Here is a 13,542-nt window from a genome sequence, read left to right as displayed (position 1 = left end):
CTGCTGCCCGCACTGCAGCCCCCTCCGGCCCCGGGCCCCGGCCCGCCCCCCACTCCGGCCCCGGCCTCCCGCTCTCGCTCGGCCGGGACGCGGGGCGGCGGCGGCGGCGGCGGGGGCGGCGGCGGCGGCGGGGGGGGCGGGGGCGGCGGGGGCAGCGCCCCGGGGGGCGGGGGCGGCGGCGGCTGGACGGGGGCCGGCCCCGGGGCCAGGGCCAGGGGAGACGGCAGCGAGCCGGCGGTCAGCACCCGGCCGTAGATGTCCCGGAAGAGACTCTCCATGCAGGCGGTCAGGTAGATGGCCGCGTGCTCGTGGATGCGCAGCGCCACGCGGCTGTCCACCATCCAGCGGTACACCTTGCCCACGGAGAAGGTGAGCCCGCAGCGGGCCGACTTGCCGCGGCCGAAGCGGTCGCCGCCGGCGCTGCTCATGTTGTAGAGGGAGAGCGCGGCGAGCGCGGCGGCCGTGCAGTGCGCCGCCAGGCTCCAGGACAGCACGATCTCCATGGCGCTCTGGACCTCGTGCTTGGTGCACTTGGCGAAGCGCAGGCTCAGCCGCTGCGCCTCCTTGGCGATCCGCACCAGCGCCCGGCTCACCAGCGTGGAGAGGCGGGCCAGGGCGTCCTTGGGCAGGCCCGGGCCCGCCGCGGGCGCCGGGAGGCAGGCGGCGGCCAGGCCGGCCCGCGGCTCCCGGGGGCGCAGCAGCAGCAGCGCCTCCAGCTCGGGCAGGGTCCAAGGCACGTCCTCGAGGTCGGGCAGCAGCCTGGAGCAGTGCTGGCCCGCGCAGTCCAGCACCTCGGAATCTTCCACCAGGGCAGTGTTGACGGTGTCAAAGCTGTTGTGTCTGCTGTGCATGGAGTCAGCTAGATGCGGCCAGCAGCTCCCTCCATAAGGGTACGAGGACGACGCCGGGTGGGAATCGGAGCAGCACAGCGACAAGTTGGAAGAGCGGACCGAGTCCGCCGCGCCACCATAACCCGAGTCCAGCGTCAGATCTTCCAGCGTCCTGACCACGCTCTTACCTCTCCTGGCCATCGCGGCCGCACTTCATGCTGCTCCGACGAAAAACCAACCGGGGCAGGGAAAGCCAGAAAAAGAAAGGCAGCTCGTGAGGAGGGCAGCGAGAGCAGGAAGGGGGGAAGGGGGAGGCAGCCGTCACCGCCGCCTCGGAGGCTCACTTTCCTCCCCACTGCAGAACTACGGAGTGTTACTACTTTCCGCTTACCGGGGCCGCCGCCGCCTCCTTTTGCGCACACAGAGGAGACCCCCGAATCATCTTCCGCGGCCCGGGCGCGAGGGCGAGACCGGAGGCGCACCAGAGAGGGAGGAGGAGGGCGGCCGGAGCAGCCTGGGGCGGAGAGGGTGGGAGTCTCACGCAGTTACTTGCCACCTTCCAAAAAAACCCCAACAAACCCGAAAAACAAAACGGAAGAAGAAAGAACGCGAAAAGTCTTCGGCGCGTGCCTCCTCGGGGCCGGAGCTCGGCTCGACTCCGCCAGAAAGCCGGCGGCGGCGGCCCCGGACGACGACAGCGGCGGCAGCGGCAGCCAGACGCCTCGGCCGCCGCTGCAGCACCTCTGGCCGGCCCGCCCGCCCGGCGCAGTCTCGCAGCCCGAGCCCTGCACTGCACGGGAGCGGGGAGAGCGGCGGCGGCAGCGGCAGCGGCAGCAGCAGCAGCAGCGGCGAGCCACCCTCTCTCCACCGTACCCGCAAAAGCGAGCCAGCCAGCTGGGGAAGGACGTATAGAAAGGAGGGCGGCGGAAAGAGCCAATGGGAGGGGAGCATGCTAATGAGCTACCTCTCTTCCTCCTTTTCCCCCTTCCCCCCTCCCCTTTTCGTCAGTTTCTTGGCCACCAGCAGCAGCACCTAGCACCCCCACCCCTGTCTCTTTGGTCCCCTACCCCTCCATCCCAGCGGCAGGAGGAAGGGAGCCTCACTGACGCTCAGGGAGGGGGGGGGGGGCATCAGGCGCCAGCGCCCCGCTCCTGAAGGTGCAGAGGCGGCTGCTGTTGGCCGCTGCCCGTTGGGTCTGAGGCTGATTGACACGCCATCCTCCGGTTAGCGTAGACCCAGAGCGGAGGACGCAGACGCTCCAGCCCCGTCTGGCTCACAGGGTCCCCTCTCGGTCTGCTCCTCGCCCGGCCTCTGCCTCCACCTCGGTTATTTCCAACTTTACCTCTCCCAGCTGGGAGGCTCCTTCCCTCCTCTGCCCCTCCCGGCGCCCGGGACAAACAACTGCGTTCCAGGAATAGGGAGGCTAATTCCGGAGCAGGTTTTACCCCATGGGGAAGGAAATCGGAAACCCGCACGGAGCGACTTAGTCTTGGAGAGCAGCAGCTGCGAAGGAATCTCTCGGTACCCCTGCGGAGGAACACCAGGCCACCAGCAGCCCACCATTATTTTCCGGACGTCGTTTAGGTTTTCGGACCCTCCACCCGAGCGGAGGCTGCTGCCTGTGGCTCCCGTCGCAATACTGGACTTGCTTCGGGGTGTGCCATCTTCTGGGAGCTGAGCAGGAAGCAAGGGGCCCCGATCTGACTTATTAAACTCACACTCGAGAGACCCCCTCTTTCTTCGTGATCACTCTGCCCCTTAAAAAAAAATCTTTCCTCATACATATTCATGTATTACCATTGGTTCTCTCTAAAAACAGGGTAATTTACCACATCAATATGACAAGTATCACATATATATATATATATATATATATATATATATATATATATATATATATATATATATATATATATATATATATATATATATATATATATATATATATATATAAATGGGGAGTGGGGAGCCTTTAGAGGCCATCTAGTCGGCTTCTACAAATGAGACAATTAAAGCCCAGAGAAATTAAGCAGGTTGCCCAATAAGTTTAACATCAGAAAAGAAATTTAGGATTCTAAATGTTACCCAGTACCACACTTTCTCTTAGTAATCCTCCTTGGAAAAAGGATCAGAGGTCAATATATAACAATATAAGTAATCCAAAAGGTTGTCTGAAGGTGTATGACTGGCCCTTATTAACAGAAGTTGCTGTCAGAGGCAGGATCTGAACAGAAGTCCTGAATCTAGGCCCATTGCTGTTCTTCAGTCCATTCCAATCCTTTTTGATCTTTTTTAAAAGAGGTAGAAGTTACTTCCAATTCATGAAGTTTCCTAATTATTACTCATGCTTATTGCCAGTAAAAGATACCATCATGAGTCCATCCAGGAGGTGACTGGGATTTCTTTCTATTATTACAGCTCATGAGCCCCCATCAATGTGCTTCCCTTATTGAGTATCAGATGATATCAATCAACCACATCGACCAAGTCAGCTTTTAGAAATGGATATTTACCGAAGTTGTATATATAGTATTGGGAGTTTTCCTGGCTGAGATACTGATATACAGTGTTTTGCCACATGCTTTTCTAGCTCATTTTACATTTGAGGAAACTGAGGCAAACAGGGCAGTGACATGGCATGCGCAGGGTACCACGTCTAATGTCTAGTGTCCAGGACTGCTGCTTTATACCCTATGGTGCCATCTAGCTGCTCCATATTATTTTGATGTTGTTCAGTCTGTGACAATTAGTCCACAGGGTTTTCTTGTCTGGGATAATGGAGTTGTTTGCCATTTCCTTCTTCAGCCGCAAACTGTATATACCATTCCTCTTCATTCTTCATTCTTCTCCGGGATGGCCACCTGACTCTCCTAAACTTTATCTACAATGTCTGGCATCTTCTCTTTCTCTCACCCTCCCTGTCTTTCCAGCTTTCTTTTATATATTATCTTCCCTCATTAGAATGTAAGCTCCTTGAGAGGCAGGACTCTCTTTCTGCTTAGGTTGGAATCCCTAGTTCTTACTTAGCGCAGTGTCTGATACATAGTAAATACTTGATAATTGCGTCTTGACTTGATATTGAAGTATCCCCAGAATATTTGCTACTCAAGTAACTAGAGAAGGAAACAATATCTGAGTAACATAGAGAAGTCCAAGAAAAGCTAGGAGAAGTCTGATAAAAAAAAGGTTATTTTTAAATTTTTTTTATTTTTTTTTATTAAAACTTTATTTACAAACCATATGCATGGGTAATTTTTCTAATATTGGCCCTTGAGAAACCTTTTGTTCCAAAAATTTTCCCTCCTTCCCCCCATCTTTTCCCCTCGCTAGGAAGTAGTCCAATACATATTAAAAATGTTGAAATACATGTTAGATCCAATATATGTATACATATTTGTTGTACAAGAAAAATCAATCAGATCAAAAAGGAAGAAAAAGAAAAACTGAGAAAGAAAACAAATTGCAAGCAAATAAGAACAGAAAGTGAAAATGCTATGTTGTGGTCCACACTCAGTTCCCATAATTCTCTCTCTGGGTGGAGATGGTTCTCTTCATCAGTGAACAAGTGAAACTGGTTTGAATCATCTCATTGTTGAAGAGAGTCAAGTCTAGCAGAATTGATCGTCGTATAATCGTATAGTGCATAATGATCTCCTGGTTCTGCTCATTTCACTCAGCATCAGTCCATGTAGGTCTTCTCCTGTCTGAAATCATCCTGCTGGTTGAGAAAGGTTATTTTTAACTAATGAAACGGACCAGGTCCTGGTTCAGTCATTTGGCTTCAGTTTCTATAAAATGAGGCTGCTGGATTTCTAAAATCTCTATTTCTATGAATCCAACAGGATTGAGGAAAAAGGAGGGAAATCCAGGAATCTGGAACAGCACAGGTAAATGCATGCCGATGGGAAATAAGGGAATTATAAGAGGGTCCCAAAATTTGGGCTACTGTCCAAGGCCTGAAGGAGTTGGATGAATAGGAATGGTGTTTGTCCCTTGTTCTCCAAGAGGACCATGACATCAGGGAGGTGATGCCATGGCATGCAAATAGTTGGATTGAAGTGAGCTCTGCAAAGCCTTACTTTCTCTTCTAGAGCCATCTGAGTCCAGTGGCCAGATACAGATCAGAATGACTGGAGATGGCCCTGGATGATGAGTAGAAATAGAATTAGAGGAGCATGTGTATCCCCTTTATCTGGTCATTGATCCCTCAGAATTGAACTGTGGGTCCTTCTCTCTTTGTGCCCCTGTCTAGCTCTTCTTATGGAAACTCCCAGCAGGAGCTCATAAATTCTCCTGCCAATCCATTTCTCCTTGTTTATTTTGGCCTCAAAATCAAAATTGATTTTTGGGAGCTGGGAAAAAAGCTGACAAGTCTGCAATTTGAATTCATCATCATCAACCTTGCACGCTGAGCTCTCCTTCCTTCCTGGCAGAAGGCTGAGGCTAAAGACAAGGTGGTCTTTTAAAAGGAGGAGAAAGGGGAGAGAAATTCCAGAATCATCCATACTCCGGGGTATTCTCCTCCAAATTCAGAATAGCCTGGTGCAATAAAGCAAAGCTTCTGAATCTTGATCTAGAAAGGACCACAAGAGCCATCCATTCTTTCCTTTTATAGCTGAGGAAATTGAGTCAGCAGGAAACTAGATTATGGGATCATAGATTTAGAAAATGAAAAAAAAAAAAAAGGAAGAGGAGGGAAAAAACAATATGTTTTATCACAAAATCATCCCCAAACAGCCAAGTCGGAAGAGACCCAGGGGCCACCTGATCCAACCTGTGTGACAATAGAAATCCCCTTTTCAACATCCCTAACAAGCCTCCACTTGAAGGAGGAAAAACCTGTGAGGAAAAACCCATTACTTTCCAAGATAGCCTATTTTTCTTTAAGATAGCTATCACAGTTATAGGTAGCCAAAATCTACATCTCTGATATTTCTACTCCCAATTTTCCCTTCTGGAATCAAGCAGGAAAAAAGTCTAATCTTATCCATTCGAGAGTCTTTCAATGATCGCATCAAGTGAACAATCATTTATTGAACCCTTACCAGATAGCAGGCATTGTGTTGAAACTAGAGATGCAAAGAAAGGCAAAAGAACACCCCCTATACTCAAAGAGTTTCCATTTTATTGTCAATGATTTTCCAGGTGAGAAAGCTGAGGTTCACGAGGTCAGTCAACAGTCATTTATTGAAGTTTACTGTTAGACACAGGGATAAGAAGCTAGAGATAGAAAATAGGCATCTCTTTCTTTGTCTTGCTCTCAAAGAGCTTGCATTCTAATATAAATAAATCTTAGGTGCCAGAGTAGTTGGAAGGTCCTCTGGGAGAAGGCATTCATAGCTGGGAGAAGGGTAAAGATCAGGTAAGATTTGAATTGAGTCTTAGGGAAACTAAATGGAAGAGATCATTGGGCTGGCACTTCAGGGGTAACGGATAGCTCCAGGCAAGAAGAAGTTACAGGATTTTATAGCTGAAGGCAGTTTAGAGATCCTATGGCTTATCCCATTTTATCAATCACAAAATGAGTTACACAAGGAGTTACACATGGTTCCCAAGTTACACAGGGAGCAGAACTTGGTGTCAAACTCTGGAGTTGGCACCCCAAAATTCCAGATGAATTCCAGAACTCACAGCCCAACATTCCAGATGGGTTCCAAAAAGTCTAAAGTCACACAATTCCCAAGTGGAAGTGGTACTACTGGTCATCTGACTCCCAAATCCAGGGCATTTTCTCTCTCCATGATAAACTGTTTCCTCTTGGGTCAAATCCAATTCTGATCTATTTCCACATTTTTCATAAGCGAGGTGTCCATTTTTCCTCCCATTTCCCTTTGACACAGAAGGCACAATTAAGACAAAAAACCCATTTCATGTCCTTTCTTGGGGAAGTCAAGGCAATGAGAGTGGGGGAATCTGTGGAGGAAAATTCACTCTGAGAATTCTTTTCAATGTGAAAGACCTTTTCAAGGCTTTACAGGCTTGAGCGGTCCTTAAAACATTTTAAATGCAATCTCAGCTAAGTGTTACAGGCCTGTTTTCAATACCCCTCATGTTGCCTTTCTCCAAGGACAATCCTTCCCTTCAATGTTGATTGTGGGTTTCAGCCAGGCTCTGATTGTCTCATTCCAGACTCCATTCTATTCTGTTTTTGCTGTTGCCCAAATATTGTGACTGAAGCAATTACTCAGAAAACAGAGTAATTAGTTAGATCTCCAAATGTGGCACAGGAGAAGGAGGCTGGAGATGTGGGATGCGGCTCATGCTTCTGCTCAAAGCAACCTCCACAGAGCAGAAGGACCCGTCAGAGATGGGGGAAGGAAGTCTTTCTCCACCCTGGAGCCCTGTAGAATTTATCCTTGACAAAAGATAAGAGGCATTCTCTCTTGGCTGCTCAGCTCTCGGTTTGACAAGTGGAGAGGCCACAGACCTTCTTTCCACTAAGGCTGACTTATATCTCTGTGAAATGGGCCTGGGTACAGATGTCATTCTTTTCCAGATCTGTAAATTTTGCAGCCAGCCCAGCATTGATGTTTCATGGAACAAGGAGAGACCTTTGGGACTCTGCTAGCTGAGAAAAGGTATCTGGAGATGGAGCAGATAGGACAAATGCTCGGTAGAAACTGGGCTAAATCTCAGCCCAGAGTCTGAGATGGTTTGGGTGAGAATGTGCTCTGAGTTTTGTAGTTCTTTTTCTTGCTTATTTCTTTGAGGTAAAAACATAAAAAAACAGTAAGGGAAAAGAACAAGGAGGAAAGGGAGCCCCTTCCTCTCACTAGAAAAATCGAGGAGGGGAGGAGGAAGAGAGATAGGCTATGACTGAATTACTATATGGACTCTCTGCCATGGAATATGTCCCTTAGTTTTACCTATCTGTTTTTATTTCTCCTTTCTTCCTTATTAAGGAGGAAGAAGATACCAGAGGAAGAGATTTTTGAGTATAATATTAAAACAAAACTGTCAGTAAAATCTTTTTGAAAAGGTAAGGGAGCCCTTTCTGAAGTTTTTGCTGGGAGGCCTTAAGGATAAATCTACTACTTGGATTTAGCTGTCCCTGGAGAAAATCAGAATTTCAGAAGTCTTAAAAGAGACTTCAAAGGCCACTCAGATGATGTGACCCATGTTTGCTTCAGTATCCCCATCTGTAAAATGAGCTGGAGAAGGAAATGTATAGTATCTCTGCCAAGGAAATCCCAGATGGGGTCACAAAGTCAGACACGAGTGAGTCAGACATTGACTCAATGACAACAATTATTAGAAAAGCTTCCCCCAAACCCCCATATTGAGACTAAATTGGCCTCTTTGAAACCTCCTCATTTGATCAAATAATTGAAAAGCATCTATAGAATACTGTCCTAAGCCCATCCCCAAGTTTGCTTCTCTCCAGAGTAAAAATGCCTTCAGTTAAACTTCATAGAGGATTGTCCTTGGATTCCTGAGTCATGGCATCCTAGATTAGAGCTGCCTCAAAGGCCATCCAGTTCTACTTTCTTAATTTTCAAATGAGGAAACTGAGACTCAGAGGTTTCACCATTATTGGATCATGGATTTTGAGTTGGAAGGTACCTCAAAGACCAGCAAACTCTCTCATTTTATAGATGAGGAAGCAGATTCTCTAAGAGAAGATTGGCAAGTATTGTGACCCACCTATTGTACCACATGAGCTTGATGTCTCTGTATAGCTGTAAGTTTAATGCTCTATGACCCTAGTCACCTCCTTCAGGAGTCTTTCTGCCTCATCAAGCCTAACTAGGTTGAAGCAAGTATCCTAAGCCTGTTGTGCTGCATAAACCCTCATTTTGGGAAAAGTCAATTCAACAGTCAATTTTAAATGTCTTCTACGTGCTTGGATAGGCACTATGAGACACAAAACAGCCAAAAATATAAGTTATTCCCGCTCTCGAGGAGCTTATATTCCATTGTGGAGCCAATTCAATTCAGCAAAAGCTCAGTTTTGTTCTAGAAGCCTTAGGAGAGCACAAAATCTCAGAAATGAAAAGGGCCTGGGGTTACCTAGACCAGCCTTTGGTAAAATGTTCAAGGTCTTCCCAGTTCAGCCAGGGACTAAAATGGAATCCAGATGACCCCTATCCTCAATAAGCTCATGCTGGAGAAGCAACAGATATGCAACTTTCCTCAACTGTAAAATGGGGCTAATGATAGATTACATCACTAGGTTATTTTGAGTCTCAAATGGGATAATATTTGTAAAGCAAAGTTCCTGGCATGCAGTAGTTACTTAGATATGTCTTCCCTTCATAAAGACACCAGATACTCATTCCGTACTTGGTCCAGGAATAGGGTTCTCAGATATGGAAATGTTATTGCATTAATACAATTTAGGAACCTATAGAAATTGGGTTTGTTCCACTTTTAGGGGTAGTGCCAAGAAGAAAAAAAAATCCTAATAATTTGAGCAATTTTAAAGTGGAATTGACAGCTTTAGGGAGGTACTGGGCTCCCCCTCCTTGGAAGGGAAAGTAGAAACTATGGAAACTAGTAGAAAAAAATTGGGGTCAGATCCTAGTTGGACTATGTGGGCTCTTGCCAATCTTGAGATTTTGCAAATCACTGTCATCCATCAGATAATCTTCTTCAGAGTGCTATTGATTCACCATCAGGGGGATGAATCCCATTGAGTTGTCACTTAGATATTTCCTAGTTATATGATCATAGAGCAAGTCATTTAACTTTTCAACCTCAGTCACCCCGCCTATAAAATGAGAATTAATAATAGCACCTGGCTTAAAGGGTTATTTTGAGCATCAAATGAGATCATATATGGAAAGTATTATTATTATAAATGAAGTTTTTCCAGATGTGTGGAAATGATAGTTCTGGAGCTGGAAGTAGAGTTTATCAAATCCAACTGCTTCATTTTGCAGGTGAGGAAAATGGGATCCAGACAGTTGGGAATTTTTCACAGAATTATCGATTTTTGAATTGAAAGGGACTTCAGGCCACCTAGTCCAATATGAGGAAAAGGGGTATAAAGTAACTCAATCAAGATCACACATTTTCCCTTCTGCTGATTTAATCTTCAGAGAACCCAGGATCTCCTCCATACCAGAATGAGACATCAAAGGAAGAAGTTATCAAATAGAGATAACTTTTTGAAGCATATTTGAGTACCATGGGCGTTACCCTGGGCAACAGGCAACTTGAAAGATGGTATGTTTTGTTTGTTTATTTCTTTTTTGCTTGCTCTTTTAACATTATTAATTTATCTAAATTCAGACTGGATCAAAAGAACAATAATCAAAGAAGTGGATACCCAAAGCAATGGCCAAGATGGGGAGAGAACTTCGTGCCTTAGACAAGTCAAGGAGTTTCATTATCACCTCATTTCAAAGGAGATAATTCCAAAGAAAATAAAGTAGTCACATTTCTTTTCCTTTTTTTCTTTTTTGATTGATGTTCTCTTAAAAATTGGTATTGAGATCTTTTGTTTTGATATCACTAAATTTCTTCTAGCATACCTTTCCTCCCTGTCCCCCAGAGAGTCATCTCATGGGATGCTATTTTTTTAAAAATACTTCTGTCTCTGTTTGGGTTATCCACAGTCCCAAAATCCTTTGCTAGGATCTCAGAATGTAAAATCCCTAAGGAGTCTTGGATGTCTTCTCATCCTATTCCCATGGAATCTTTCCCCCCCCCCCCCCAGCACTGGGGTTAAGTGACTTGCCCAGGGTCACACAGCTAGGAAGTGTTAAGTGTCTGAGACCAGATTTGAACTCAGGTCCTCCTGAATTCAAGGCTGTTGCTCTATCCACTGCACTACCTAGCTGCCCCCATTCCCAATGGAATCTTAATCAAGTGGAAATAAAGCAATACACTGGCTATGTCTAACAGAGAAGAGCTGTGTTGCAGTGGAGAGAACATTGAGGAGATCTGGGTTCCACTTTTATTTTAGACACTAACTACTTCCATGAACAAGTGATTTACCTACTTTGTGTCCCAGCTTCTTTATCTGCAAAACCAGAGGGCTGGCCTTTACGGTCCCTGCCTAGCTCTAAAGCTACTGTCTTATGGCTTGATCATTCCACAGCTACAGGCTGGTGCCTCTGCTGAAAGGAGGGAGGAATGCTTGACCCTCCCTCCCAGATTAGGCACTATAATAATCAGAACAGAGAGGCAGCTTGGTTCAGTGGATAGGGCACTAAATGGGGAGTCAAAAACAGTTGGGGCAAAAGTCAATCCAATTCCTCAGTTTTCTCATCTGGATGAAAGGGATGTGTGTGTGTGTGTGTGTGTGTGTGTGTGTGTGTGTGTGTGTGTGACAAAGACAGAGACAGAGCAAAGACACATGGGGGGAAGAAAGAGAGAGACACACACACAGAGAGATGCACACAAATATTCAAAATAGTTCATGGTTAAGTCTAGGATCCTGGTTGAGAGGATTCTTTTTCCTCTTCTTCCTTTCATGGTCCAAAAACCATAGCTTTTAAAGAAAAAAAAATAGTAAATGATCACCAGAATGCACTCATTTTATGTTTACCCAGGCATAAAATCCATTAGAAAAATACAGTCAACAAACAAATAAATTCTTCACAGGGCAGGAAATTTCCTAGAATATGAAGGCCAGTTTGTCAGTCACCAGTAATCAGAAGAAAGGGAGGAAGAGGAAAGAGAATAAATTCACCAAGTTCCAATAGGGCAGCAAGTTCTGTGCCAGCAGATCACTCCCTTAGTGAATCAGTGAGTTAGTCAAAGCTTCAAGTGCTCATGATTATTTCCAGTTGGGGTAATAGTACTCATCCCTTACTGGACACTATCTAGCATGCAAAAGCAAACTGGGTTCCAAAGTTCCCACCCTTCCTTTTCCCTTCTTAATGGCTTCTGTCTCCCATGATCCTGTAGACCCTTTTTCTGGATGGAAAAATCTTTCCATCTCATTAGGCCTTTTGCTGATAAGGGGCTATATCCAAAAGGAGGGATGATGGACTGCATTAATCTTTCTAGCTCTAAATGTTTGATCCTCAGAGTGAAAAGTTCTATTGTCTTTAAATGTTTTCCTTTCCATTTATAAATGAATGGTATTATATGGACCATTCTCTTTGTTTTATTGACATCAGTTCACACATCAAGATCAAGTGTTTTCTGGTGTTATCTGAGTACCCAGACCACAACACAGTGCCTAGAGTTTCTGTCAGGGCTACAGAATCACAGAATTATAGAGCCAGAAGAGAATTTGGGAAGCGTGGGGTCCAACCCATTCACTTTACATGTGATAGAAGTGAACTCAAAATACTGTGGATCTTCTATCTGAACTCTCATGTACATGTATAGATATGGGAGTGCTAGCTATTTTGTTTTAATGCTTATTACTATTTTATGAGGAAAAAACCAACTCGTTTTGAGAACTGTTGATGTAGTTTTTCCTTCTCTAACAATGCAGCAATCACTGGAAGGACCTCTCCCTCCCGTTTCTTAAACACCAGAGAACCATCCTCTCAATTTTGTAATATGGTTTCAACCACGGGAAGCAGTCACTGCCACTGACAGTTTTGTCAAGCTAGGTATGATCAGTAATTCGTTCCAGGAGTGCACAATTGAAAAATATGAAAGATGCCTAGAGAATGCAAAACAGATTCAGTCCTTATGGGAAAAATAGACTCAGAAAGCCATTTGTGGGGGAATTGTGATCTTGTGATATAGACAAATACTGGTCTAACAATTTGTATAAGAAATACAAAGAGGATGAAGAATGCATATTGCCCATATTGTGATATACAGATGGGAGATTAATCTGTTGGTATTAGTCCATCTTGCATATATGGCAGACAAGCCTTATAACTGATCAATAAATCAGCTCTAAAAATTAAAAAGAAGAGCAAGATTAAGTTGGATCCCATTTGTGAAATTGTTCTCATGCTACCCAAGTTCATTTGAATACATTTTGCTTTTAATTATCTGTATATATGATTATATCCCTCCAGTTGAATGTAAACTCTCTGAAGGAAAGTCTTTGTGTCTCCAGCAAACAAAAGGTGCTTCATAAATGCTTGTTGAATTGAGCTAAATTGGTCCTAAATTTCTCATTGTTATAAAAGGCTATCTCTTTAACACAAGAATCTATGATATAGTATAGTATAGTATAGTATAGCAGCAGAGAACCAGTATTACTAAAGGCCAGAGGAGAAATTCATAGAGGGCGTAAGTATTTATATATAGTATTACCCACAATCACAACATAGTATTGTCACTTTTTTGTTGTTGTTTGCTTGCATTTTGTTTTCTTTCTCATATTTTTCCTTTTTGATCTGATCTTTCTTATGCAGCATGATAATTGTGGAAATATTTATAGAAGAATTATACTTGTTTAACATATATTGAATTACTTGCTGTCTAGGGGAGGAAGTAGAGGGAAGGAAAGGAGAAAAAAATTGAAACATTTTGCAAGGGTGAATGTTGAAAGCATGCATATGTTTTAGAAATGAAAAAGTAGAGGCAGTTAAGTGGCACAGTGGATAGAGTACCAGCTCTGAAGTCAGTAGGACCTGAGTTCAAATATGATCTCAGACACTTAACACGTTGTAACTGTGTGACCCTGGGCAAGTCACTTAACCCCAATTGTCTCAGAAAAAAAAAAAAAAAAAAGAAAGAAAAGAAAAGAAAAGGTTTTACAAAAATAATAAGATTACCCACAATGGCTTGAGGGTAAAATAAAAGACAAGCCCAGTATAACTAATCACCCCAAATCTTTATTTCTCTT

The 13,542-nt window shown here is 44.8% G+C and overlaps 1 protein-coding gene across 1 annotated transcript in view; it reads right to left on the bottom strand.

Annotated features, from left to right (window-relative positions):
• ABTB3 (ankyrin repeat and BTB domain containing 3) overlaps positions 1 to 1,806 on the bottom strand; it is a 333,872-nt gene extending 332,066 nt beyond the window's left edge. Inside the window, exons 1-2 of the mRNA XM_074271499.1 lie at positions 1,222 to 1,806; positions 1 to 1,048 (exon numbers count right to left, since the gene is read on the bottom strand). The exon at positions 1 to 1,048 is cut by the window's left edge and continues 251 nt beyond it. Of these exons, the coding sequence (XP_074127600.1) occupies positions 1 to 1,031 (1,031 nt within the window). The 5' untranslated portion in view covers positions 1,032 to 1,048; positions 1,222 to 1,806. The remainder of the gene's footprint in view (positions 1,049 to 1,221) is intronic.
• Positions 1,807 to 13,542: the final 11,736 nt, after the last annotated feature.

Source organism: Sminthopsis crassicaudata, chromosome 5 (genome assembly GCF_048593235.1).
Source record: "Sminthopsis crassicaudata isolate SCR6 chromosome 5, ASM4859323v1, whole genome shotgun sequence".
Classification (NCBI taxonomy): domain Eukaryota; kingdom Metazoa; phylum Chordata; class Mammalia; order Dasyuromorphia; family Dasyuridae; genus Sminthopsis; species Sminthopsis crassicaudata.
The sequence above is the reverse complement of the archived record's forward strand: the minus strand, read 5'-3'. Positions and strand labels throughout refer to the sequence as shown.